Source organism: Cebus imitator, unplaced genomic scaffold (assembly GCF_001604975.1).
Source record: "Cebus imitator isolate Cc_AM_T3 unplaced genomic scaffold, Cebus_imitator-1.0 Scaffold222, whole genome shotgun sequence".
NCBI lineage: Eukaryota > Metazoa > Chordata > Mammalia > Primates > Cebidae > Cebus > Cebus imitator.
In genome coordinates this window covers 3,187,505-3,213,617 of record NW_016107537.1, presented here as the reverse complement: position 1 = coordinate 3,213,617, position 26,113 = coordinate 3,187,505, and the positions used below count along the sequence as shown (strand labels likewise).

The 26,113-nt window shown below is 45.1% G+C and overlaps 2 protein-coding genes across 4 annotated transcripts in view; one reads left to right on the top strand and one right to left on the bottom strand.

Moving 5' to 3' along the window:
* LOC108318662 (two pore calcium channel protein 2-like) overlaps nt 1–16,745 on the top strand; it is a 45,415-nt gene extending 28,670 nt beyond the window's left edge. For both annotated transcript variants that reach the window (XM_017549852.2, XM_037727193.1), the window contains exons 10-19: nt 1,931–2,075; nt 3,024–3,209; nt 6,094–6,158; nt 6,622–6,709; nt 7,999–8,068; nt 10,400–10,619; nt 10,766–10,856; nt 13,139–13,252; nt 13,501–13,625; nt 16,035–16,745. In XM_017549852.2, coding sequence (XP_017405341.1) covers nt 1,931–2,075; nt 3,024–3,209; nt 6,094–6,158; nt 6,622–6,709; nt 7,999–8,068; nt 10,400–10,619; nt 10,766–10,856; nt 13,139–13,252; nt 13,501–13,625; nt 16,035–16,180 — 1,250 coding nt within the window. In that variant the 3' untranslated portion in view covers nt 16,181–16,745. The remainder of the gene's footprint in view (nt 1–1,930; nt 2,076–3,023; nt 3,210–6,093; nt 6,159–6,621; nt 6,710–7,998; nt 8,069–10,399; nt 10,620–10,765; nt 10,857–13,138; nt 13,253–13,500; nt 13,626–16,034) is intronic.
* Nucleotides 16,746–20,251: 3,506 nt separating this feature from the next.
* The window catches only part of BUB1 (BUB1 mitotic checkpoint serine/threonine kinase), a 39,996-nt gene continuing 34,134 nt past the window's right edge, over nt 20,252–26,113 (bottom strand). For both annotated transcript variants that reach the window (XM_017549849.2, XM_017549851.2), the window contains exons 20-25: nt 24,538–24,653; nt 24,072–24,233; nt 23,737–23,894; nt 23,464–23,635; nt 22,189–22,295; nt 20,252–20,577 (exon numbers count right to left, since the gene is read on the bottom strand). In XM_017549849.2, coding sequence (XP_017405338.1) covers nt 20,382–20,577; nt 22,189–22,295; nt 23,464–23,635; nt 23,737–23,894; nt 24,072–24,233; nt 24,538–24,653 — 911 coding nt within the window. In that variant the 3' untranslated portion in view covers nt 20,252–20,381. The remainder of the gene's footprint in view (nt 20,578–22,188; nt 22,296–23,463; nt 23,636–23,736; nt 23,895–24,071; nt 24,234–24,537; nt 24,654–26,113) is intronic.

Sequence of the window (26,113 nt, the reverse complement as noted above, 5' to 3'; positions counted from 1 at the left end):
GTGGTCACCAAGGATAGTACCGATAGTTCACCAACCCTGAAATTCTGATAGTACTGAAAGTGTTAAATCTAGTGTTAACTGAGAAATACAAAACTTACTAGTACAGAAAGAAAAGGACTGAATAGAACCATTAACAAAGAGAATATGAGGCAGATAATGTGGTATTTACAACAAGGGCTGGCAGATTGTGGTCCACAGGCCCACTATGGTCTGCTGCTCATTTTTAAATTGAGTTTTATTGGAATAGAGCCATGCTTGTTCCTTTACATATAGTCTCTGGCTGCTTTCATGTATAATGGCAGAGTTGAGTAGTTGTGACAGAGACTCTGCGGCCTGGGAAGCTTAAAACATTTACTCTCGGGCCCTTTATAGAAAGAGTTACAAAGTAAAGTTGCAAATGAGTACAAATTCTTTCTTAACACAAAATTACTATGGTTTTGAATTTCTTCCATCTTTCTTGCTCTACTGAATCTTCTGCATTAAACGATGTGACTCCAGTGACATTGGTGGGATCTCCCTTGTTGATTGAGGTTGCTTAATGGTAAGGGTTTGGGCTGGATTCCTCGTCAGTGACCTCGCCAGTTCACCCTGAATCCTAGTTATGGTTGTCATCTCAGCATCTCCATAAGCTCTGATGGTGGAGCTTCAGGTAGCCCAGTTCCCTGGATCCAGGTTATGCACTTCATCTAATTCCCCGAGGCTGCACTTCTCCCTGAATGGGCTTTAAATGTCTTTGGTCGTTAAGTGTGTGGTTCAAAAGCCCTTGCAAGTAGCTCAGTCTAGGAAGTAGGTAAATACTCTAAAGATCTGGAAACTTGACAGATGCTAAGATACCTAAGGATGTTTTTCATCCAACTTGATGGATGCATGTGCTTTCATGTTCTTAGCACTATATGGCATTGAGGGAAACAGCAACAAGAGTGTTTAATGTGTGCCCCCCTGTAGAACGATGATTCTTTTTTTTTTACTTCTGAAAACTGAAGTGGAGACCTGGGTATCTGCCAGGCATGCTCCACTTTCTAGGTTTTTAAAACTCTTGCCCCAGTCTTTCACTGTGCTCTCAGCTACACCTGATTTGCACCTGCAGTTTATTTCAGCAACTTCCTTTGGAGGTTCCAAAGCATTCAACTTAGTTTTCAAAGAAGCAGAAACACTCTGCACATTCTGATTTCATCCACTGATGTACTATTTAAGCTATACATAGTTCCAGAAGTTCATGCATAAACAGTTGGGAAGCAGCCCAGTGACCCTACTGATGAGAGAGAGATACATGGGGTAGTGGAGCATAGCCTCTTGGCCCCGGGCATTCAGCAGGTGTGGAGAGAGCATCAGTACATCAGTCAGCTGGGTCTAAGTCAGTCAAGAAAGCACCCATTGTGCTTTGGCCTGGGTGGTGAGTGAGCTCACCCTGGAAGCTATGGGTTTGAGTGAATCCCTGAGAAGAGGGCAGGGAGAGAGGGCGTGCAGAATAGAAGGGAGGGGCTCAAATTCAAGGGTATGGATCACATATACTTTGGAAACTACATGGAGAGAAAGGGTAAGCGGAGCTGAGGCTAGAATGGTAGGTCAGGGCAGACACTGAAAGCAGCAATGGCCCATGGGAAGAGAAATGCAGGGTGGAAGGTAGGGTGTGAGGTGTGGTTTCTGCAAATGAGCACAGTCACTTTCGGCTACTTGGGATTGGCAGAGGGGTCTGAAGAAGGGCAGGCAGGAGGGCCGGGGGATTGCAGGCTGGCAGTGCCGCTCACTGGCTCTGCCTCTCTCCGTGTCTCTGCCTCTTGCTGGCTCCTTGGCCTTGAGTCTTCACCCTTTAGGGCTTCAGATCTCTACCTGTGAAATGTGGATCCAAGAGTCTGTGCTGACTTGGCTTCACCCTTTGGACCTTCATGTTATCGTGGCCATGGATATTAGGGTCATTTTTCCATTACAGACAAAATGAACTTTCTACGACTGGCTGACCTCCTCAACATCCACGTGGTTACCATCAGCATCAAGAGACATCCGCTGGAAGCCTGGATGCCGCGAGTGTACCAGTCATCTGCAAGCCTCTTGGTCCAGAAGATGGTTCGGCACAGGTAAGTGAGATGGGGGCAGTTTTCTCTCAAGCTGCTTTAAAAACAGAGGAATCTGCTATGCCAATTCTACAGAATGTACTTTCTTTGAATTTAATGTTTCACAAAAGTGTATGGTTCAGAAGCCCTTGCATGTAGCTCAGCCCAGGAAGTAGGTGAATACTCCTTTTAGCTGACCTGCCTTCTCTTTGTCAAAGCCCTACATGGAGAGACTCTCTTCTGTCAATCCCACTGTTGAACTCCAACATTGATCTATCATTGTGCTTCACGTGGTGGAGATTGGCTTCTCCATGTGCAGCCCGAAGTGTTTGGCCCTGGATTAGAGGCATCACAGAGAACACTGGGCTAGTCCCTCCTCAGTCTTCCCAGAGCCATGCCCAGCTTACCCAGCATTCCCTGAGCCACTGCTCTGCCAGCCTGGGAGCTGAAAAGCTGAGTCCAGCCCAGCTGTCATATGCTTTTCACCCATTTTCCCTCTGAACTTGGTGAGGAAGATGAACATGCCAATCTCCTGGAAGGCCTGTGTGTGTTAAGGGTAAAGAGGTTTTCAGAAGCTTTCTTAGTTAAGGATGTTAAGTTTCCAGGGGTGAGTAGTAGGGTTGTGACGATCCTGCGCTGAACCCTCAACCTCCTCCCTGCTGCCTGATTCTGCCTAAGCTTTCATCGGATCCAGATGCTCTATTCCCAAAAGGGCACCTTGGAAAACCATGGCTTTCTTGTCTCTCCTCACTCTGTCCTCATTTTTTTCTTGGAGAGAAAGCCTGCATCAGGGGCAGCAGGAGGCAGGTGCATGTAAGGGCCCAGCCCCACTGGAAACTTCCATAGATGAGGAGTGTGTGTGGTGCCAGGAAACAGAATAGCCCCCGTGAACAGCCTCATGTTCCTCTTACTGAAATGCAGCATGACGTGATCTCTCTCTTCTTGTTTTTTTTTTTTTTTTTCTCATGCCAGGATTTTTGTCTGGGTTTTTGATGTCATCATTCTAATAAATGCCATATTCATTGCTCTGGATGAGAAAAACTCCCTCATTTCCTATGCAGAATGGCTTTTCCTGTCTCTGTACATCATTGAGATCCTCCTGAAGCTGTACACGTATGACCCCAAAGCCTATTTTGAAAGGAAGCAGTTCTGGAACTGGTGAGATTGTGTTCTGGGGAGGGGAGAGTTGGTGTGGGGACGAAAGGGGATTTCCTGCCACATTTTTGGAAATATGGCTGCCCTTCACCAAGCTCCATCTGCCCAGTTTGGAGGCATCTTATAAGATCCTGAACCTCTGGTTCAGTAAAAACTATTATTCGTGATGTCAGTTTTAACTGACTTTAGCTAAAATTAGAATCACAGATCATGGCATCTTGAATTTGGAAAGGATCTTTTAAAAAAAGGAAAGCTAGGGAAAATGTGCACATATGCACCATGGAATACTATGCAGCCATAAAAAACAATGAGTTCGTGTCCTTTGTAGGGACACGGATGAATCTGGAAACCATCATTCTCAGCAAACTGACACAAGAACAGAAAATCAAAAACCGCATGTTCTCACTCATAGGTGGGTGTTGAACAATGAGAACACATGGACACAGGGAGGGGAGCATCACACACTGGGGTCTGTGGGGGGAACTAGGGGAGGGACAGCAGAGGGTGCAGTGGTGCAGAGGGGTAACATGGGGAGAAATGCCAGATATAGGTGATGGGGAGGAAGGCAGCAAACCACATTGCCATGCATGTACCTATGCAACAATCCTGCATGTTCTTACATGTACCCCAAAACCTAAAAAGCAATAAAATAAAATTTAAAAAAAAAGGAAAATGTCCTCTTCTACTCTTTCACAGTATTTATGACACCAAATATGTTCATTTTCTTCCTCACACACACCAATTGCCCAACTCTATGGACACCAAGTGTGTGTCCTACAAGTTAATCCAATTCCAACACTACCTATCTGGAGTTACTGTCAGATCCCAAAGGTTGAGGCTCAGTCCCACAGGCCACCTGCACTTCAGAGGCCAGGCACAAGCCAGCACTTCTGACTGAACAGCTATAAATCCGAGGTTCCCATTGTCTTCTTCTCAGGTTTGATAATTTGCTAAGCAGCTCACAAAATTCAGGAACACAGTTTGCTTACTGGATTTCTGGTTTATTGTAAAAGATTACAACTCAGGCATAGCTAATGGAAGAGATTATAGGGGCAAGCTGTAGGGGAGGGAAGCGGATCTTCCATGCCCTTTCCCTGCACACCACCTTCTCAGCACCTCCGTGTGTTCACCAACCCAGAAGTTCTCCCAACACCATCCTTGGGGGTTTTCATAGAGGTTTCATAATGTATGCATGATTGATTCTGTCTCTGGCCATTGACAATCACCTCAACCTTTAGCTCCTCCCCTTCCAAAAAGATTGGGAGTTGGGGAAGGGTTGGAGCTGAAAGTCCCAACTGTCTAATCACATGGTAGTTCCCCTGGCAACAAACCCCATCCCTAAGGGCTTTCCAAAGGTTCTTCATTAACCTAAACTCAGGTGGGGCTGAAAGGTGCTTGTTATGAATTACGAGATTCTCCTTTCACCTTTATTACTTTTTTATTTCTTTTGAGAGAGGGTGTTACTGGGTCACCCAGGCTGGAGTGTAGTGGTGTGATCTCAGCTCGCTGCAGCCTTGACCTCCCAGGCTCAAGCACTCCTCCCACCTTGGCGTCCCGAGTAGCTGGAACCACTGGCACATGCCACCATGGCTGGCTAATTTTTGTATTTTTTGTAGAAACAGGTTTTGCCATGTTGCCCAGGCTGGTCTTGAACTGTTCAACTCAAGTGATCCTCCCACCTCAGCCTCCTAAAGTACTGGGATTACAGGCATGAGCCACTGCACCCAGCCTACTTTTTTTTTTTTTTTATTTCAGTTTTTATTTTAGATACTGGGATACATGTGCAGGTTTGTTACATGGGTATAGTGCACTCAGGTAGTGAGCATGGTACCCAATAGGTAGTTTTTCAAGCTACACCCTGCTCCACGGTTGTCCACGGAGTCTGTTGCTCCCATGTTTATGTCCATGTGTGCTCAATATTTAGCTCCCACTTGTAAGAACATGCAGTATTTAGCTTTCTATTCCTGTATTAGTTCACTCAGGATTATGGCCTCCAGCTCCATCCATGCTGCTGCAAAGGACATGATTTCATCCTTCTTTATGGCTACGTAAAAGTCCATGATATACTCTTATGACTTGGAAAATTACAAGGATTTCCAAGCTCTCGCCAGGAACTAAGTATACTGGTGAAGACTAAATATATATTTCTTATTATTACAGTCTCAGAACATCATGCCCAACAAGGCAGTTCCTTCCATTGATCCCTTGGCCCACTTACAATGAGCACTGTTAGTAAGCTCTTCCCTGGGTGGGAGATATATTTCCCTGTGGGCTATTTCTTTCCCAGACTGCCTACCCCCAGTCTGGAACCATCTTGCACATGCTGCAAATTGCCTGACTGTGTGTCAGGCCCTGTGGGACACAGAGACACAAATGCAGGCCTGACACTGCTCTAAGGGCCAGGAAACTATTATGGTGCGCATATGGCCAAAGGGGAATGGGTTAATATTGTCCAATATTTTGTTGTCCTTTGGCACAGTTGTCAGAAGAGTAACAAGGTGATGGATTTCCTTTTCAATTAAAAAGTTACAATGTGTTTAGTAAAATTAATGCCAAGAAAGATTGTACTGTTTGTTCTGAAAATGTGTCAAAGTATTCTTACAGATTAGACTATTTTGGAAGATGATTACTATGATATATGAACTAGCTGATTTCTATAGATGCCCATGGGTGGTTCTTTGGAGCAGTCAAGGGAAGCTCATTAGGTTGCTCAAACAGTGTTTCTTGCTTCATATCCACCATCTTAAAAATGATGGAAATCAGTTTCATGGCTGAATCATTGCATTGCGTATGATACTGGATTGGAAGTTTTCCCAGAATTCATAATGTCCGAAACCTGACAGGCCTTTCTCTTGATTCATAACTGACTTTGCTTTTGCACCGTTAGGTTTGACACATTGATCATCATTGCTGCCCTGGTGGCCACTGTGGCCAACGCCACCATTCAGTCAGGTCAGTGCCACCAGCTCTCAGCTTCACTACCTCCTGGGATGGGAATCCTGCATTCAATCTATTGAACGTTTCATCAGTCTGTTGAACACCGACTGCATACTGTTAAGATGTTTGGAGAGAGGAAAAGGGGACATAAGATAATTATTTAAAATGTTGCATGTTCTTTGGACAATGGTGGCTTCATTTGTGTTTAGCTGTATTTTAGAGATTTTGTTTGTAAGCATCCATCACACCAAATGCTCACATGGTCATCTCTTTAAAGCCGGCCCCTGGCTCTGATGCACAGAAGTAGTTAGGGTGTCCGGGCAGCACTTCCTTCTCCATTGCTCACAGCCATTGTCTATCCTTGAAGTGAAGCTGCATCCTCCCTGGTACTCACAGAGCCACAGACCTCACTGCATAAAAGGAACAAGCCAAAGGCTCTGAGAAAATGGAATGTTAAATGATTGTGTTCCTTTTCCAGCCAGAGAATATAACAGTCAGCAGATACTGGATATTGTCTTGATATTGAGAATACTCCGGCTCCTAAGGGTCATCGTCAGCATTCAGAGGTAAAGTGGAAGTGGTGAGCAATGGCTACACTTGAGGGGGTTCCACATTGGGCCTGGTGGAAAGCACTCTAGTCTGCTTACTATAAATTTGCCCAATTATGAATCCAGGATGTGCCCAATTATGAGTCCAGGATGTAACTTGTTGGGGTTCTCTGGGGTGCATGGTTGTGGGGAGGGAAGCTGATGAAGATGGGTAAGGAGCACCTGAGGGCAGGGATTGTAACGGTCACTGTCATCCTTGTGACTGGCCTGAACTGTGCCTGCCTGCATGGTGACTAAATAAGAGTTATCATGATGCAGCTAGTGCTAACTCAAGCGGGCTAACCGTTGTCTTATTGAATCCTACCTATGATTCCTGATATCTCTAGGTTTATTATCCCTAGTTTACAGGTGATGACACAAGCTCAGAGAGGTTAAGTAACTCTCCCCATAGTACACAGCTAGAAAGAGGCAGATCAGGATGCAAACCCAGGAGTCTGACCCCAAAGCCCAGGTAAACCCTGCCCTCGGTGTTCGATAGACCAGAGTTCTTCCAGGGAGTGCTAGGGAGATGGCTGCCTCCGAGGACAGGCATACTCCTCCAGAAGGTGTTCAATTGTCAGCATAAACCTCCAGGACAGCCTTAAAACAGGCTGGATCTGGATGGAGGAAAAGGTGAGGGAGAAAAACAGATGAGGCTAAATCCTTTTCCTGCCTCAACACTGTGTCTTCCTGGTGAGTTTCTCTGGGACTACCTTTCTTGCTTTGGTCCAGCCTGCCTTGCTTTGCTTCAGGAGAAGCTGCCAATTAACTCCCTGTTAGCTTGGTGGGTGGACCAATGCTGACACAGCTACAAAGGCAAATTCCTGATGACATTTTTTTTGTTTGTTTGTTTGTTTTTGAGACAGAGTTTCACTCTTGTTACCCAGGCTGGAGTGCAATGGCGCGATCTCGGCTCACCGCAACCTTCGCCTCCCGGGTTCAGGCAATTCTCCTGCCTCAGCCTCCTGAGTAGCTGGGATTACAGGCATGCGCCACTATGCCCAGCTAATTTTTTGTATTTTTAGTAGAGATGGGGTTTCACCATGTTGACCAGGATGGTCTCGATCTCTTGACCTCGTGATCCACCCGCCTCGGCCTCCCAAAGTGCTGGGATTACAGGCTTGAGCCACCGCGCCCGGCCCCCTGATGACATTTAAAGACCAGATTCAGGCCTGGGGAAAGGTGTGGAGGGGAACACGCCGGTGGGGTGTGAGTTTTACCTCCCACCTTCCCTTTTGCCTTGTGTTGGTGACTTTGTTTTGCCCTAGATTCCGGGTTATAGTGACCACGCTCATCAACATCGGGCCTGCGATGCTGACATTTGGCGGACTTGTCTTTGTAAGTACCTGCTCTCGTTGCTATCCGACGTGACAAAAGTGGTGAGATGTTCATTCGTGGCAACTCTCAGCCTTATTTTAAGGGAGAGGAAGAAAGGGAAAATAAGTAAATGTAATGTATTGTTTCCAGTAGCCATTCTTAAGCAATATGAAGTTTCTAGAAACATTGGGCACATGCCAGTTAGGTACACTGGCTGCTGCAGTAAACAACAACCCAGTGGGCTGACCCAGTCATCGTTTCTTTCTCACCCACAGTCCAGGTGGCTATTCCTGGCTAGCCGGTAAGCCTGTAGGTTCTTAAGGATGTAGGTTTAAGAGCCAGCTTCCTTTCAGGGAGTGCCAGTGAGAGTCTTCCTCGCCCCCGTGTGGAGAGGGCCCACCTGCTCCTTGAGGTCCCCAGTGGCGACAAAGAGGCAGTAAAAGCTTGCACAGGGACCAGGGGCCTCCCGCTCTGGAGTGGTTCCATGTGGATGCGGCGGAGGCTGCAACAGGGCACTTATTGTTCTTTTTATTGATAATGGTAAAAAAAATTCCTTTAGCACAGAAGAATGAAAGGTCGATTGTAAATTGCCCATGCCCACCCCCGACATGGCACTTTCCCAGAGGCAACCATTATTAGGTGTTTCTTATTACTCTTCCTAAATATTTCAGCATATATGAGTCTATCCCATGCATGCCTGTAGGTATCCAGTTTTTCCTTAGTCAAGTGGGATAATGCATTCGAAATATTGTTGTACGACTTTCTTCTACTGAATACTTTTGTCCTGTGTTCTGGGAGGCGCGTGCCTGCAGGTAAGCTCTGCCATGATTAAACGTGTTCCATTGAGGGAAGAATGCATCTGCCCAGCCCTGCTGCTGACAGGCCACTGAAAGGTCTCACCTTCTTGCCATCACAAATTATGTAGTAAAGACTATCCTAGTGCATGCATCTTTGTGGGCTTATATGAGTATATCTATTGGATACATTCCCAGAAGTGGAACTGCTAGCCAAAGGTTAAATGGGTTCAAAATTTGGGTCTATAATGGCAACCTGGTTTCCAAAAGACAAGCTCCCATTTGCATTCCAGCTGCAGTATACCACAGCATCTGTTTCTTTGCACCCCTCACCACTGGGCGTTATTAAACGTTTCCATTTTTTTTCCCAGTCTGATTGGTGATGAAGCAGCATTGTATCATTTTTTTACTGCATTTGTTTAGTTATTCATGAGGCTGAGCATCTTTTCCCTGTTCTTTTTACCATTTATGCTTATTTTTCAGTAAACAGCCTGCTCTCATCCTTGTTCTGTTCTTCTGTTTAATTTTCAATACAATATGCCTTAGGCCTATTAAGGAAATAGGCCCTTGGTAGGCTGTAAGAGCAATTATTTTTCCTTTTTCCTTGTCTGCCACCTTTTTTTCCTTTTTGACATAAAGGCTTTTTGTTTTGGTTTGGTTTTGGGGTATATAAAAGTTTAGATTTATCATATATGTCATACTTGTCAATCTTTATCATTTCTAGGTTTTAAATCATGCTCAATAAGGTCTTTTACTTTTTTTTTTTTCTTTTTTTTATGAGATGGAGTCTTGCTCCGTCGCCCAGGCTGCAGTGCAACGGCATGATCTCCACTCACCACAACCACCGCCTCCTGAATTCAAGCGATTCTCTAGCCTCAGCCTCGAGACTAGCTGATTACAGGCACGCACCACCACGCCTGGCTAAGTTTTTGTATTTTAGTAGAGACAGGGTTTCAGCATGTTGGCCAGGCTGGTCTCGAACTCCTGACTTCATGATCTGCCTGCCTCGGCCTCCCAAAGTGCTGGGATTACAGACATGAGCCACTGGGCCTGGCCTGGTCTTTTTCTACTCAATTTTTTAAAATAATACATGTATGGGGTTTTTGGTGTGTTTACATCTAACTCTTTGGTTATTTATTTTGAAATTTGTTTTAGTATAAAGAACAAAGTAAAGATTGACCTTTATTACTTTTTTTCTCCTAGAGGACTGTTACTTTTTTGAATGTTTGACCCACTAACTTGCTCGGAGCTTCGTTTTCGACTTTTTAAATGAACCCTGGGGAGGTCAAGGTGTGGCCCAGCTGGTCATGTCCTCTGTCCCTCTGCAAATGGCTCAGGCTTCCTAGCAGACTGGCTGAGTAGCCAGCCCCTGCCCACCCCCTTCCGGCTGCTTGGAACTCCTGACTGGGGATGGTGACCCGCCCTGGCAATACACCAGCAGTCCCCTTTCTGCCAGGCCCTGCAGCATGACTGGCTGAGCCTACAGTTCTTCCCATTGCTTCTGCCCGCTCCTCTGCAGCCTAAGAGCCTGCTGGTGACCTGGTGTCTCCCCTCCTAGGTGGTCTACTATGTCTTTGCCATCATCGGGATGGAAGTGTTCCATGGCAAAGTTCAGTTCTTTGATCCGAATTTCACTGCTCCTGACGCCCTGGTGTGTGGGAACCCAGCCTTACAGGGCTCTGCATTTGCCCGAGGCAGATACTGCAAGAACAATTTCAATGACTTGGCCTCTGCGTTCACTGTGCTGACGGAGCTCACGGTGGTTAACCAGTGGCACGATATCCTTTCTGAGAAGGTGGAGATCCATGGGGCAGTCTGCAGCCTGCGGTGAGGTGGGTTACCGCAGAAGAGGATTACCTCTTGGCCTCTTGGAGCTCAGGGGCTGCGCGGAGTTTCTCAAAGGCCTGGTTCCTTAACTTCCTACTCCTTGCAAACGGCTTTGCCCTGGTGACTCACCAGGCTGCAAAGCTGTATTTCATCTTGTTCCACATAGTGGTCGTCATCCTCATTGTTAAGTGAGTTTCCGCGAGTCGCATTGGGAATTTCGCATCTCCTTTTTCAGCACAGATAATGGACCATCCTTTTCTCCTGTCCCACCCTGGTTAGGTTGGGTGGGCTGCATCTTCCCAATGGGTGCTAAGTTGTTGGAGGGAAGGGTCTTCCTTTTGTTCATCTCTGTGTTCCTCACGGTGTCACCAGTGTGTCGCACATCTGCATGGAACAGACATCTCAGAGCCTCCCAAGTAGGGTGGGCCAGAAGGAAACTGAGGCCTGGCTAATCTACCTACCCTTCCCCACTAAGATTGATTCATCTCTGGAACATGCCCCCTGAGTTGCAGTCCAGCCTCCACTGAAATCCAGCCAACCACTGGGACTCTGGAGAGCCAAAGGAGTCAGTTCCTTTGTCATCCTGCTCTGGTACTTAGCACACCCACAGGTAGAGGGGAAATATGCCCCCCAGTGAGTTCCAGTAGAAGGGACCCCAGGTGAGTTTTAGTGGAAGGGAAATATGTCCCCAGGTGAATTCTAGAGGAAGGGATATTTGCCCCCTGGTAAATTCTAGAAGGGAAATGTGTCTCCTGCTGAATTCTAGTAGAAGGGATCCCTGGTTAATTCTAGTGGAAGAGAAATGTGTCCCCTGGTGAATTCTTGTTGTTGGTGTTGTTTTGTTTTTTTGAGGTAAGATCTCACTCTGTTGCCCAGGCTGGAGTGCACTGGCATGTTCTCTGCTCACTGCAACCTCCCTGACCTGGGTTCAAGCAATTCTCCTGCCTCAGCCTCCCAAGTAGCTGGGATTACAGGCGCTCACCACCATGCGTGGCTAATTTTTGTATTTTTAGTAGAAACAGGCTGGTCCGGAACTCCTGACCTCAGGTGATCTGCCTGCCTCGGCCTCCCAATGTGCTGGGATTACAGGCATGAGCCACCACGCTCAGCCTCCTCTGGTGAATTCTAGTGGAAGGGAAATGTGCCCCCTGGTGGGTTCTAGTGGAAGGGCAATGTGCCCCCGGGTAGATTTTACTCATGGGTCCCAGTTCTGTCCTTACCTGTTTTCCATGGGAAACTCAGTAAGCATTTGAAAGCTGCTATGACATGTTCCCTTTCAAAAGGGCTCTCCTTTCTGTTATAATCTGTGACTCCAGAGGCTGCATTTGAGTACCTGTGATCATTGTGATTCTTTTGCATGGGTGTTTTCTGGTCATCAGGATCCCCTCAAAGCTGGGGGGCTGGAGTTCTTAAAAAGGCTGTGAGGAATTTTTCTTTGCTTTTTAAATTTGTTTTTACAGAGATGAGGTGTCACTGTGTTGCCCAGGCTAGTCTCAAACTCCTGGGCTTAAGCAAGCATCCCCCCTCTGCCTCCCAAAGTGCTGGAATTACAGGTGTGAGCCATTGCACCTGGCCAGATATTTTTGACTGCCCTCCAAAAAGCCTGTGAGTGCTGTGACAGCCCTGGGCTATGTCATCATTACTGTCAAGTCAGGAATGTGAAGGCTCTGAGATTTACTGGCAAGCTAACAGGTTCATTTGCCATGCACATACTAACAGAAAACACCAGATCTTGGGTCAGAGACAAAGCTGGTCTGCTATTCATGGCAGGAGGGGCAGCCCAAGCAGTACTCTGTATCAGTTTCCTGGACCCTAATTCCGCAGGCCCGTGTGGTAAGGACCAGACAGAGTGGCTGGGGTGCAGCAGGGGACTCCAGACTTAGGAAACTGATCTCATTTAGGGCTGCTGGTGACCTGCCCATCCTCCTTGCTGAGGCGAGAGAAAGAGGAGGAGAACGAGCGAGAGAGAGAGAGAAACTGACTTTATCTTTACTTCTCCTGGGAGAGAAAGTATGATCTTTGTCTTTGCTGCCTTGGACTGTCCGTGGGGAGGGAGCCCTCTCTCTGCGTCACTCTCCTGAAACAATAGGGACACATTTCTAAACTGGCTCTAGAGGTCTTTGGGCAGAGGATCCAGTCTTCACAGACACCTGAGACATTCATGGAGAACTGTCTCCCAATAATTATTTGGCCTAACATTCCCCCTCAAATAAAATGTATTTTCCTCCCGATATTTATTGTTTAAATAGGATGTAAAGGAAGGATGAGCCTCTGGATGAATGGGAGTTTTGTCTAGTCCTTGGGAGATGCTTTGTTGCTTGTCATTTCTCCCTCCTGCCATGCATTTTATCTGCAGCAGTAGGCTGCCCTTGTACTTGGGCTCAAGTGTTCTTTGGAACCAGGACTCCTTGTCACCTAGACCACGGCTGTTCAGCCTAACCCCCTCTTATCTCTTCCTCCTCCTCCTCAGTATTTTCATAGCATTTGTCTTGGAGGCATTCTTTGTGGCATATTCATTAGAAAAAAGTGAAGTGGAAACTGCTATTGAGAAGAAGATTCAAGAGCTTGGAGTGGGAATCCAAGAGTAAGTAGTGCATCTCCCTGGGTGACCCTCAGACTTAGAGGTGGGCTGCACTCAAAGACCTTGCCATGTTTAACCTGCTGGTGCCTGGTGGCACCCAGCCTGGCCCCGTGTGCCTGTTGTTGAGGGCCTCTCTAGATGAGTGCCCTGGGTGTACCTGGACACAGATCACCAGGCCGTGCCTGGGAGACCACATGAGGAACTTAGCTGAGGGATCTGACCACATTTCTGTTGCCTCTTCCTCCTTGAAGGGAAGAACTTCAAGATGGGAAGCTCACTGATCACGTGGACACCAAGGACCGTGGCCTTCATGGGGATGATGGCGACAACAAAAGGAAAGCCTTGAAAGGACTGTACTGCAGAATTGCATCAAAAAGTAAGTTTCAATCTGATGCAAAAATACAATTGATCTTCCCCCAATCTGTCCTCACAGCAGCCAGTGTGGTGTTTCTACAATGCAGATCTGACCCTCAGTGGCTTCCTAATCTTCCAGGATAAAGATGAGGACCCTCACCATGGCCCTGATCATCCCTGCACCTGGCTTCTCTCAGCATCCCAGCCTCTCTCCCTTCCCACTAGCCCGCCACACATGCTGCTCCTCAGCCCTGCAGGGCCTTTCAGCCCCTCAGCTCCCCTGCTCCATCCTGCCCCAGAGCCTCTGCAGCTGCTGCTTTCTACTCGAGTTCACTCTTACCTCACTTTGAGGAGTTGAGGTCCCTCATCCTTCAGGCCCCTGCTCAGGCAGCCCTTCCTCAAGGAAGCCCCCTGGTGTTTCCGAGAAAGTCAGGTGCTCTGTGGTCCCCAGCTCTTCTTCCCTCCTCTCTGCGCATGCCAGCAGGACACACATTGCTGAGTAACTGTTTTGATCACCATCTGTCTTCCTTGCAGACTCCACATGGGTAGAAAGCCCCACGTGGGTGGGGTCATGTCTTTTGATTCTTCATGGTATCTTCCAGGGTCTAACCATGGCCGTGGGACAGAGAGGTCTTTAACAACGTTTCATTTACTTGCTTCATTAATTCTCAATGAATAAAACTGGCTGAGTAAACCAAAGCCAGTCTGCCCTTCAGTTTGGGTCTAGAAGGCAAATGTACCCCCGATAGGTTCCAGTGGGAGGGAAATGTACCCCCGATGGGTTCCAGTGGGAGGGAAGCGTACCCCCCGATGGGTTCCAGTGGGAGGGAANCCCCCGATGGGTTCCAGTGGGAGGGAAGCGTACCCCCCGATGGGTTCCAGTGGGAGGGAAGCGTACCCCCGATGGGTTCCAGTGGGAAGGAAGCGTACCCCCGATGGGTTCCAGTGGGAGGGAAATGCCCTTCCTGGTGGGTTCCAGTGGGAGGGAAATGTACCCCCCCAATGGGTTCCAGTGGGAGGGAAATGTACCCCTGGTGGGTTCCAGTGGGAGGGAAATGTACCCCCTGATAGCTTCCAGTGGGAGGGAAATGTACCCCCGATGGGTTCCATTGGGAGGGAAATGTACCCCTGGTGGGTTCCAGTGGGAGGGAAATGTACCCCCTGATGGGTTCCAGTGGGAGGGAAATGTACCCCTGATGGGTTCCAGTGGGAGGGAAATGCCCTTCCTGGTGGGTTCCAGTGGGAGGGAAATGTGCCCCCAGGTGAATTTTACTCATTGGTCCGAGTTCTCTGCTGACCTTTTTTTCATGAGAGAACTCAGTAAGCATTTGAAAGCTGCCATGAAGTCTTACCTCTCAAAATGGGTCTCCTTCCAGTAGAATATGTGACTTCAGCACTCTGGCTCCTCATGTGGCTTTCATTTGAGTATCTGTGATCATTGTGATTCTCTTGCATGGATGTTTTCTGGTCATCAGGACTCCTCTGAGAGCTGGGGCTGGGGTTCTTAAAAAGGCTGTCAGGAGTTTTTCTTTTCTTTTTAAGATTTTTTTGTAGAGGCTGGTTCGAGTGCAGTGGTGTTTACAACTAATTGATCACAACCAGTTACAGATTTCTTTGTTCCTTCTCCACTCCCACTGTTTCACTTGACTAGCCTTTAAAAAATAAAAATAAAAAAATAAAAAATAAAAAGATTTTTTGTAGAGATGAGGTCTCGCTATGTTGCCCAGGCTAGTCTCAAACTTCCTGGGCTAAAGTGATCCTCCCACCTCTCCTTCCCAAACTGCTGGAAGGAATTACAGGTGTGACCCGAGGCGCCCTACAATAAGCCCAGCCTGAGTTTTGCAGCCCAGACTGCAGGAGTGGTGTGAGCATGCAGCCCCTAAGGGTGGCTGTTCTCCCCCAGCCTTCTAGAAGCACCTCCTCCTTTGTGTTCAATGCCTCCAGTGGTGAGGGAGCTCTGTGGGGGTCAACACCGGGATGGATGGGTGATTTTTTGCTTTCAAGAAGTATTTGGTTACTGTGTGCAGAGCCTTGTCTTTGACTCAGGGCCATCCTTCAGGAAAGCCTTGACTTGCAAGGCTCAGTGCTTCCCAGGACCCCAGCGCATCTGGATTCCATGTGCCTTTTTTTGGTGACAGTTTCGCTCTTGTTGTCCAGTCTGGAGGCATGATCTCAGCTCACTGTAACCTCCAACTTCTGGGTCAAGCAATTCTCCTGCGTCAGCGTCCCAAGTAGCTGGGATTACAGGCACCCACCACCATGCTCAGCTAACTTTTTGTGTTTTTAGTAGAGACGGGGTTTCACCATGGTGGCCAGGCTGGTCTGGAACTCCTGACATCACGTGATCTACCTGCTCAGCCTCCCCAAATGCTGGGATTACAGGTGTGAGCCACCACATCCTGCCCATATGCCTCTTTCTCCTTCCTCCTAGAATACAGGACCGTGGATGCCTTGCTGCAGCGGATGTTCGAGTCTGAAATTGCTCCTGAGAATGAAGGCTCTGCCTTGGATGAGATTCTGAACTTCTCACCCAGTGACATGTGTCCCAAGAATCCCAATTTTGAAAACAGTGCATGATCTTGGTCATGGAAGGGTCCACAACTAGAAACTGAGATAAGCTGTCACCTCTTTGCATGTGTTATCTGGAGGTGATGTTTCTGGCCCAGGGTCCCTTCTGTGTTCTAATGAGCTTGTGAATAGGCCTCGCCTGGCCTGCCCTGAGTGGTCAGTTGAATGGTGTGGAAAGGCTGCGCAGGTGGGCCCCCCACTGAGGGTTGTTCTTATGTTTGATTTTGGCCATAAGGCAAGAAAAATTGTTGAAGAGATTGTAAAGAGCACTTGTTGCACACATGTGTACACGTCATCTTTTCAGTGAGTCTATAAAAGCTTTTCATTTATTTTTATGCGGTATTTTGCTGTGCTGTTAAACTAATCCTGTGCTACATTGTTACATAAACGAATACAAATATTTAAATATGGTAAAGGAATATGTTATAGTACAGTAGCTTTTAAAGGCAGTGCTTATTCAAAATGAAGAAAAATATGAATGTGGAAATATAATTGTCACAACTGCTTCTTTATTTTGGGAACAGGGGTGTGCTCTCAAAGCTTCTTTAACAGAATTACAATGATGACAAGATTTTGAAACACTTGCTTTCTGAGGTCACTTTCCCCACTGGAAATCCCCTAGGACAGCAAATGCATCTTCTGGGAACTTAAAAGGGATTTATTTTATTTTTACAACTTTTCATTGTGGTTAAGTAAACACAGCGTAACCCTTCCCATCTTAAGTGTGTCTAAGTGCTAAGTACACTCACATTGTTGTACAGCCACCATCCATCTCAGGACTCTTCATCTTGCAAAACTGAAACACTATCCCCATGAAACAACTCCCATCTTCCCTTCCCTAAAGCTCCTGACACCTATCTTTCTATTTTCCATCTCTAAGGGTTTGGCTATACCAGGTCACCATGGCATCTTGAGCACATGGGGTTCTCTGCAGAGCCGGCAATGTGCCCCTCATTCTCCTGTGCCTTGTCATGGGCCCCCACATCAGGCAGGGGAATCAGTGGGAGTGTGTCCCCTTGACCTGAGGTTTCAATGCAGTGAGACCTGAGATGTGTAGCATGTTGCATGTCATGTGTCAGGGTGGCAACTGAAGCTAGCATGGGAGGGACATTTTTTTCTTTGGTTCTGAGAGTGGCCTCTAGGCTGTGTCCTGCAGGAGCAAAGCCAAGGACTTTGGGGCATGGATTCTGTGGCCAGACTCTTGTTTCACACCTGGCTCTCCACCAGCCATACCTCTCTGTGGCCCATTTCCTCATCTGCAAATGCCAGGCAAATAGTACCTCCTCCCAGGACTTTGGGGGTCGGTGGCGGGGCCTGGAGCAAGAGCGCAGGGCTGATGCTCAGTGCTGGCTTTGGTAAGTGCTGTGGCAGAGTGTGCTCTGACAAGTTTGTTTTCCTGCCTTAAAACCACGCCTGGCATTTGCAGTGTTGCTCTAGACTCCCACTGCCACCAGGATTTGGGAGCTGGGGTCTTGCTGACCCAGCCCATGTCGTGTGTGGAGTCCTGGCACCCTTGTGACTGTTCTTTTAATTCTTTGTATATATTATATCTATTACTATGTAAAGTATTATACTAAATGTATCGAGTTACAATGTAATCTTTTCGAATGTTAGATATGGCTGGCATTCTGTTTTAATTAGCCAATAATGCACAGACATTTAAAGAATTCAATCCAGAACCTGAGTAAGAAGCTGGAAGTTGCTCCTTATTCCTCTTCCTCACGCGCCCTACTCAGTCGCACACACCTTTTCCGGGGGTGCCTGCTGAGTGTGCTGTTTATCCTTCTGGAATGGAATCTGACCACAGTCATGTGTATTAGATATATTAATATATAATTGCATTTGTAAATCCTAAGTAGGATATCATGACATATTTCTTATGTATCGTTCCACAACCTGCTGTTTCCATTATCACTTTATTTCATGTTGGTTCATACACATGCACATTGTGCTGAGTATTCCGTCCCATCAACGTCTCATGATGTCTTTAAGAATTCACCCATTCGTGGACCTACACGCTGTTCCCTGTGATCACCATTAAAGAGCAAGGGAGTAAACCTTGCTACATAAATGCTCTTGCTGCCTGAGCCCTTCGGGGAGATCCAGGAGTTGGCCTTGCTGGAGCTTTCTCTAGAAACCTCTGCTCTCCTCCTGGTGGCAGCGCGAAGGCCACCAGGGGGCGCCACCGCCCTGGTCATCCCGACTCGACAGGAAGGGCGGGGGGAAACTCAGAGGAGTGGTGGCGGGACTTGCCGCCTCTCCAGAATTTTCTGATGCCTTTCAGTGAACTCGTCACCTCACATTTTCGCACATGGACTCCCAGCGGGGCCCTCCGTTTGGTAGGGGCCAGGGACAATAAGGTCGTGTCTGCCCCGTGGGCTGTGAGCAAGTCTTGCCCTTGGAACAGTCCCCGCCTCTGCCTCCACTCCTCCCGGCCTGGAAACAGCAACGAGGAGAAGATAGTACGTCGTGGAAGACTCCTATGAGGGCCACGGATTGGTGCAACGGGGGATCGCCCAGCCCGACTGCTGTGGGAGAAAAGTCACTGCTGCCTTCTCCCAGCCCCGTGCGGGTACACGGTGTCACAGCAGCTTAGGCTGAGATAGCCTCACCAGTCCTGAAGTGGGTTTTTCTGAAGCATCCGGAATGGAACCGATGGGACACATGACTGGACTTGTATGATGGAAAGGAAGTCAAAGGACCCCGTGGCTCCTAGGATCAGTGGCAGAGAAAGACATGAAGTGACAGCTTTTCAGGTGTGCCAAACATCCAGCTGTCTAAGAGCTCTGACTTCAATTGGGAATGGTAATTTAAAACACAAAAAGCCAAAAGCCATTTAAAACTAGAAATCAGAGCACAAAGCAAAATTTTAAAAACTTCACAGCAACAGTAATCTTACTAGTGAAAAGATAGATGACAAATTGGGACAAATACTTTTGCCTCATATACAAAGGACTCCTACAAATTAACAAGAAAAAGAACAATCTAAATGAAAGATGGACAAAGGGTAAGAGTTCACAGGAAAAGAAAACACCTATAGCTTTTACAAAGTATATTTGGCCTAATTAATGAGAAATGCAAATTAAGACTGTAAAGAGCTACTATTTTCTCATCAATCAGATTGGCAAAAGTCAAACAGAGCCTGATCTGTCCTGATGAGAGTGTGAGGAACAAAGACACTTATAGATATCTGACACAGCTCCCATGGGAGGCTATTTGCAGATATTAATACAAAAGTTTGAATGCACTCACCTTTGACCTAGTAATTTCACTTCTAGGCATTTATATGACAGATACACCAAATAACCAACTAATACATGACTGTTAAAAAGTATGAGGTCATTCCATATGTAGTTATATTCTCTGTTGCCACACATTAAGTGAAAAAAAAATAAGAATTATGCCAGTTGCTTCAAAAATACAGTATATAAAAATATTCATTGCATCATTTTTGGAAAGATTCACAAAAAATGGGGTGTGTTTGCCTCTGGAATGGGGAACCTGATAGCTGATAAGGGTGGGAGGAAGCAGTTCACTCTGTCCTCCTGAGTTGTGCATAACCTGTGATTTGTTTTCATTGTAATGCTAACGGAACAAGGGAGAGGGATGGAGGCCCTTCCGGCTCTGAGTCAATAAATGCCAAGTTGTCTTCTATAATTCTAGAGATGAGTAATTAATGATCTATACAGCTTATAAGAGAGACTTTTTACAACCTGAGATTTTCCTGTGGTACTTTTAAAATAAACAGGTTTAGGATTTGTATTTCATAGAGAACAATGAAGAACAGGTACAATAAAGGACAGGCAGGCTTTATTCAGAAAAACTTGAAGTCCCTTGGAAATATTAGGGAAATGTGTGTATGTGTGTCTTACACAGACACAAAACTTCGAATTTGGAAAATAGCTGTCTTGGCCCTTTTGTGGCTTAAACAGGTCAGTGTTTAAAAAGTAATTTCTAGAGAATGTTCACATCTGAATTATTCTTACAAATGCTTGCATCCCGGAAGTAGCCAAATCAGCCTGCTACACAGGGACCTTGTGGGGTTGTGTATTTTGCTGAAATATTTATAACAACTAAGTCACATGGATATATTCTATGGGATTTATTTTTAACAAACATGTACATAAACAATAAATGGAAAAAATCAAGGTTCAAAGTGAGCAGATTCATATTTACAGTGTGTTTTTTAAGGATTTTCTATATCCAAATTTTATTTCCGTGAACGCTTACATTCTAAGAGGAGTACAATTAGCCTATTACGTAGGGCCCTAATCTTGTTAGTATAGTGTTGCTGAAATATTTTCTTCAGGTTTTGCCTTAACAAATCCAAAGATGGAAGATGATGACAATCTGGAATATTCAACATGATATGAAAAAATTCATTCCACATATCCAAATGAGGAAGCCTGAAAGAGACAAAGCATAAATAATGGATAAAATGTAGTCTTCAACATGCAGGATAACCCCACTCCTGCATCTGACTTCCACAGGCTTGGACAGTTTAATATAACAACTCTCCCCTAAATGGAACACAATGCAGCAAAAATGGAAACATTGAATCTATTACATGCGATAGAGATTAAAGACTCAATTAAATGTCTTATACATCTTATTCCAAAAAATAATTAAGATACGTAATCTTTTAGTAATACTGCAAGTCAAAAAATGTTCTTGCTCTCTCTTAGAAAAAAAAGCCAAACTATCTGCTTCTGGCTAGCTGTACATACCATGCTGCCAGAATTGGATAATCTGGCCAAATGCTTCTGTCAAGGCTAACCGCACATGCACGAGGACCAGACAGACTGGCTGGGCTGCCCAGGAGAAAGCTCAGAGTTAAGAGTTCCAACTACTATTAATTGTTTAAGTTAACTAAAAACTCCAGAACACGGAGATAAGAGGTGGGAGAAAAAGTAGAATGAAATGGAATTGTGCTCCAGACAGGAAATGCCATCAGGCCTGCTGAGGGTTAACTTCCGGCTCTTCTTCACACTGATAGTCAGAGATGAAACTATCTGGTTCTTCAATTTTGAGCCAAAGATGGAATAAAGTATTTGCTAAACATGAGGGCTCATTATTCAAAATAAAGAATAGTTGTTATAAGCTTTCCTCTAGGGCCTGAACCTAACTTTATGTACAGCATATGACATTTCATAAAATTATTGCTATTTTTCTTTTTTTGAGGGGGCTGGGGAAGATGAGGTTTACAGGAACCCCATCTTACATTTTTGCAAGAACGTATAAACATATGTAAAAGTCCATTAGGCTGAAAACTTATGATGAGTGTACTTTTCTGCATGTTTTTATGCCTCAAAAAAGAAAGTACAAGTGATATAATGAATATTCAGGCACCAAATACTCAGCTTAAACAAAATAGCTTATTCCAACAGTTTGTTCACACATTGTGTTAGGAGAGCCATCCAGGTTGACAGGAAGAACTCCTGACTAATCATGAATTTTCACTGTGATTTACAGAAAAAGAAAAACCAACAATATTTGAGAAACTCAAGTCACACAGAGCTGGAACCTAAAACTCTGTCCTGTGAATGAGAGTTACCCATCACATTACTTTATAATTTATGAAGCACTTTCACATACACTATTTCCTTTGCTTCTTACAAATATCTGAAAAAAAAAAAAAAAAAATTTCCGAAGACCAAAAAAAAAAAAAAAAAAAAAAAAAAAAAAAACAAAACACAATGTGAAAACCTGAGGGCTGGTGATATTAGGTGATTCCTCTATAAGGAGTAGCAACTTTGCATGTGTACAGGATGTCAACCATTTGGCCAGGAGCTTTCAGTGAGGGCATCAGCTGCCCTAATGGGGAGACAGAAGTGGTAAAGCTATGCAGCTTGCTCCCTGTGCCCAGTGCCCAGGACTGTCCTGACAGCATATTACCCAAGGCACAGGATTTCCATGCAGTGGCAGAGATCCTTTTTTTTTTTTTTTTTCCCCAGATGGAACCCAACATTCTACTATAGTTATTATCTTTTCACTGTAGCACCAATGTTAATACTCACCTTCTGAAAAGACCGTCAGGCTTCCACACTCCTCCTTCATTTTTCACTTTCATGTAAGTGCCGAAGAGCATGCAATATACTGTTGCAGCAACCCCAAAGTAATCGATCTATAAAGAAGATAGAGGTACATATGACTTAAATAGTAATTTACACATGAACTATATTAAGATGTCTAACTTAAGCAGCAAGTTAAATATTCACAGGATTTTACTTTTAAAACATTTTGGAAGCCATTTGTTCAACCACTCCACTAACATGTCCTACTGAATATCTAGGCTTTGCTGGAGGCTTCCACAGACAGCAAACTACCCTCTACCTCCTGAGGTAGTTTTGGAAAACTCTGCCCTCCTGAGCTACCATGTCCTTCTCAAGTCCTTCATTCTGTCACACAGGGGGCAAACACAACACTCTAAGCCCTCTTCCCCATGAACAGCCTAGAAGTCCTCCCAGCTCACTCCCCTGGGACTCTGGTTGTAGTTCTCTGACTTGTCCCCATGCCCTCTTGCTGTGTGGTACGTTCCTAACTGAAAAGAACACTCCAGCCCCACCCACATCCACAGGACAGAAGAAATGAGACACCCCCCCCCCCCGCCACCAATCTTGGCCCCCTTTACCATGGGTTCCTGAAAAGACATAGTTCTCACCAGAGAACTTGGGGGTTGGTTTTGCTAACCCAGGTTCAGAACTTACTATCCCAAGTAGCATTCTCCTTCCTGGTCATCTAATATTCTATCTCGTTGGTTGAAAATTCTGCAATCTTCCTTTAGAATAATAATGATTCATTTCTGGATCGGCTAGTTGGAAATCTGGCTGTACCATCTATTACAGTCAAACCCACCATCCAGCCTGAGAGCATCCCAGGTGTATCCAACACGTGCTCAACTCTGCCTGAAGTGGGCATGCTGGGTCTCCCTGTTACCCATGATTTAGGAAACCAAGCTGGCCTGATTTGATCTCAATAAACCAAGATGTCTCTTTGCTGCATGACTCCCTTTCTGAAGGTTTCACAAATCATTAAATTCTCTTCTCTATGATCAAACTTATAGAATACATCGGTTTCCCTTTCCTGAATACAGGATCCATAATGGACTAATAAGAAAGTAGAGTATTCTTCGGGAATAGAATTCTATCCGCCACCTTTGTCTTAGCCTCATCTCTCCTTCAACTGCTCCTCAAGAGACCACCTCAAACTACCTAGATCCCCAAATTCATTTTGAAAATCTGATAAGCACAACACAGAAAAATATTTCCAAATCCCTCACTTTAGTTCTATACCTGGTAGTTCCACGGTTTGTTGCTGAGCATCTCAACACATTGAAAACCAGATGTGTTACATTTTGCTGTGAATGTAGTTCCTTTTGGAAAAAGTTTCATATCTATACTCTGACCCAGGTCAATCAGTGCCAAGCCAGCAGATAAATCATCTTCATCATCCTGTTCCAAAAATCTACATTAAACACAAACAAAGCCAGGCTGCATGAGCACATATGATGAAAGGCTGCTATGGAAATAGGAAGAGAAGAACCCTGTTAAAAGCATAACACTTGCCCGTTTCCAAGTATGAAATTGTCTGGCTTAATGTCTCCATGAATGATTTCACAGTCATGCACTTGCTCAATCATGTAAAGCATTCTCATAGCAAAAGAGATGACGAGACCTTGAGGCATCACTTTTTCAGGAGTATTTTTATAGAGGTTAATGGCATTCTAGGAATAATGGAAAGTGGAATCCTGAGTTAGTTGTACAGGATTAATAAAATTTCAAGTTAAGAGCTTTGCCCCTCCCACCACTTCACAAAAGCCCCAACCACAAAAGTACGTGCAAGGTATAAGCCAAACAATGCATTTCAAATTTATGTGCTCATCATGAAAATGAATACTTACTAATAATGTTCCATAGCTGTAGAGCTCTCCTACTAATACACTGCCATTCTGGAATAAGTGGGCAGAATAGAACTTGATAAACATGTGTTGCATAGTTGGCTTTAGTCTCTCTATCAGCTGAGTCCCAATGTAGAATTCCCAGGGGTTAGCAGGCTTCTGGACCTGCAAATCAGGTATGTGAAATTCATATCCATTATCATTCTGAAAAGTGATAGCAATAAACAACCTCTATCCCAATAAAGATGTGGTGTTCACAGTGATGACAAGCTATGAACTGTTGCTGCAATGTGGGGCTTGCTGCAAGACAATTTTAGTGGGAAAAAAATTCTGAATCTTTTGTAGTTTTTGTCTTTTAACTGCCAACTACAGACATAAATGAAACCACTATCTTAAAGGAAAAAAAATGATTGGCAAACAAGTTCTAAAATTCATTTCTATACCACAAAAAACAACTCAGGTCATTTACCTTTAAAACAAATTTCTGTTTATTTTTAGCATCATTCACCTCTCCCTGGGTAGCTTCGAACACCTGGGCAAAGGCTCCTTCTCCAAGAAGGTGATGGACATAGATCAGCTTAGAACCTTAGAAGATAAATGAAAATTTTAATGCATGTAAGCCTTTTAAATAGTTTTCAATTTACAGAGAAGTTACAGAGATAGAGTTTTCTGTATATTTTGCATCCACTGCCTGCAATTGTAAACTCTTACATAACCATGGTATATTTGCCACAAATAAAGAACTGATCGACCAAAGTATTATGCTCCTATTAACTAAACTCTACATTTTACTCACATTTCACTAGTTTTTGCCTATGTTCTAGGATACGTCATGTTTAGTCATCATGTCCACTTAGCCTCTTCTGGGCTGTGACAGTTTCTCAGATGATCCTTGTTTTTGATGACCCTGACAGTTCCAAAAAGTACTGGTCAGGTTTGTTGTAGAACGGCCCTCAAATTGGGTTTGTTTGATATTTTTCTTGTGGTTACTTTGGAGTTATCAGATTTTGGGGGAAAGCCCATAGAGGTGAAGTTGTAGTAGTTTTTTGTTTGTTCTTTAAAGTCAGAGTCTCTAAAGAACCCAGCCCAGGCTGGGTTGCAATGGCAAGGTAATAGCTCACTGCAGCTTCGACCTCCTGGCCCAAGTGATCCTCCCACCTCAGGCTCCCAAGAAGCCAGGACCACAGGCAAGCACCACCATGTCCAGCTAATTCTTAAATTTTTTGTAGAGATGGGGTCTCGCCATGTTTCCCAGGCTCATCTCAAACTCCTGGCTTCAAGTGATCCGCCTGCCTTGTCCTCCCAAAGTGTTGGGATTACAGGAGTGAGCCAATACACCTGGACTGTAGTAGTAGATTTTTAAATTAAATTTTAAAAAAGAATTCACATGTTCAAAATCAGATGTAAAGAAGTAGATTTCTGGTTCCTGGCCCAGCATATAAGGAGCTGGAGTCATCACTCCATCCTCATAGTAAGCCGAATGACTAAAAATCAACAACGCATCTGAGATCCATTAGACAACTGAGGTGAAAAGACAATCTGCTTCCCCCAAAATTGGGGAGGGAGACAGGTGGAGACAGAGAATCACAGCTTGCCAAAGCAGAAGCTCAGGAACAGAAACCACTGCTGGAGCCAGTACTGGGGGAGTTAAATGGAAAGGATTACACATCTCAGACCTTATTTAAGAAGTCCCTAGGGAAACCCAAAGACAACAAGGGAAACAAAAATAAGGACACAAAGGGCAATTTTAGCCTCTGATGCAGTAACAGCAAACAGTAAGCATAGCCTAAGCTGTAGGCAGATTAAGCAATGAAAGCTCACACTAAAGGTCTATTTAACCTCAGTTCTTTTTAGCTTATACATTAGGTCTGGCTCTTAACAAAAAATTACAAGGCATATAATAAAAGACAAAACTCACAGCCTGAAGAACCAGAGAAAGCATCAGAAACAGACACACATATGGCAGAAATTTTAGAATTATCAGACTAGAATGTTGTTGTTTGTGTTTTTAGACATAGGTTCTTACTCTGTCACCAAGGTTAGAG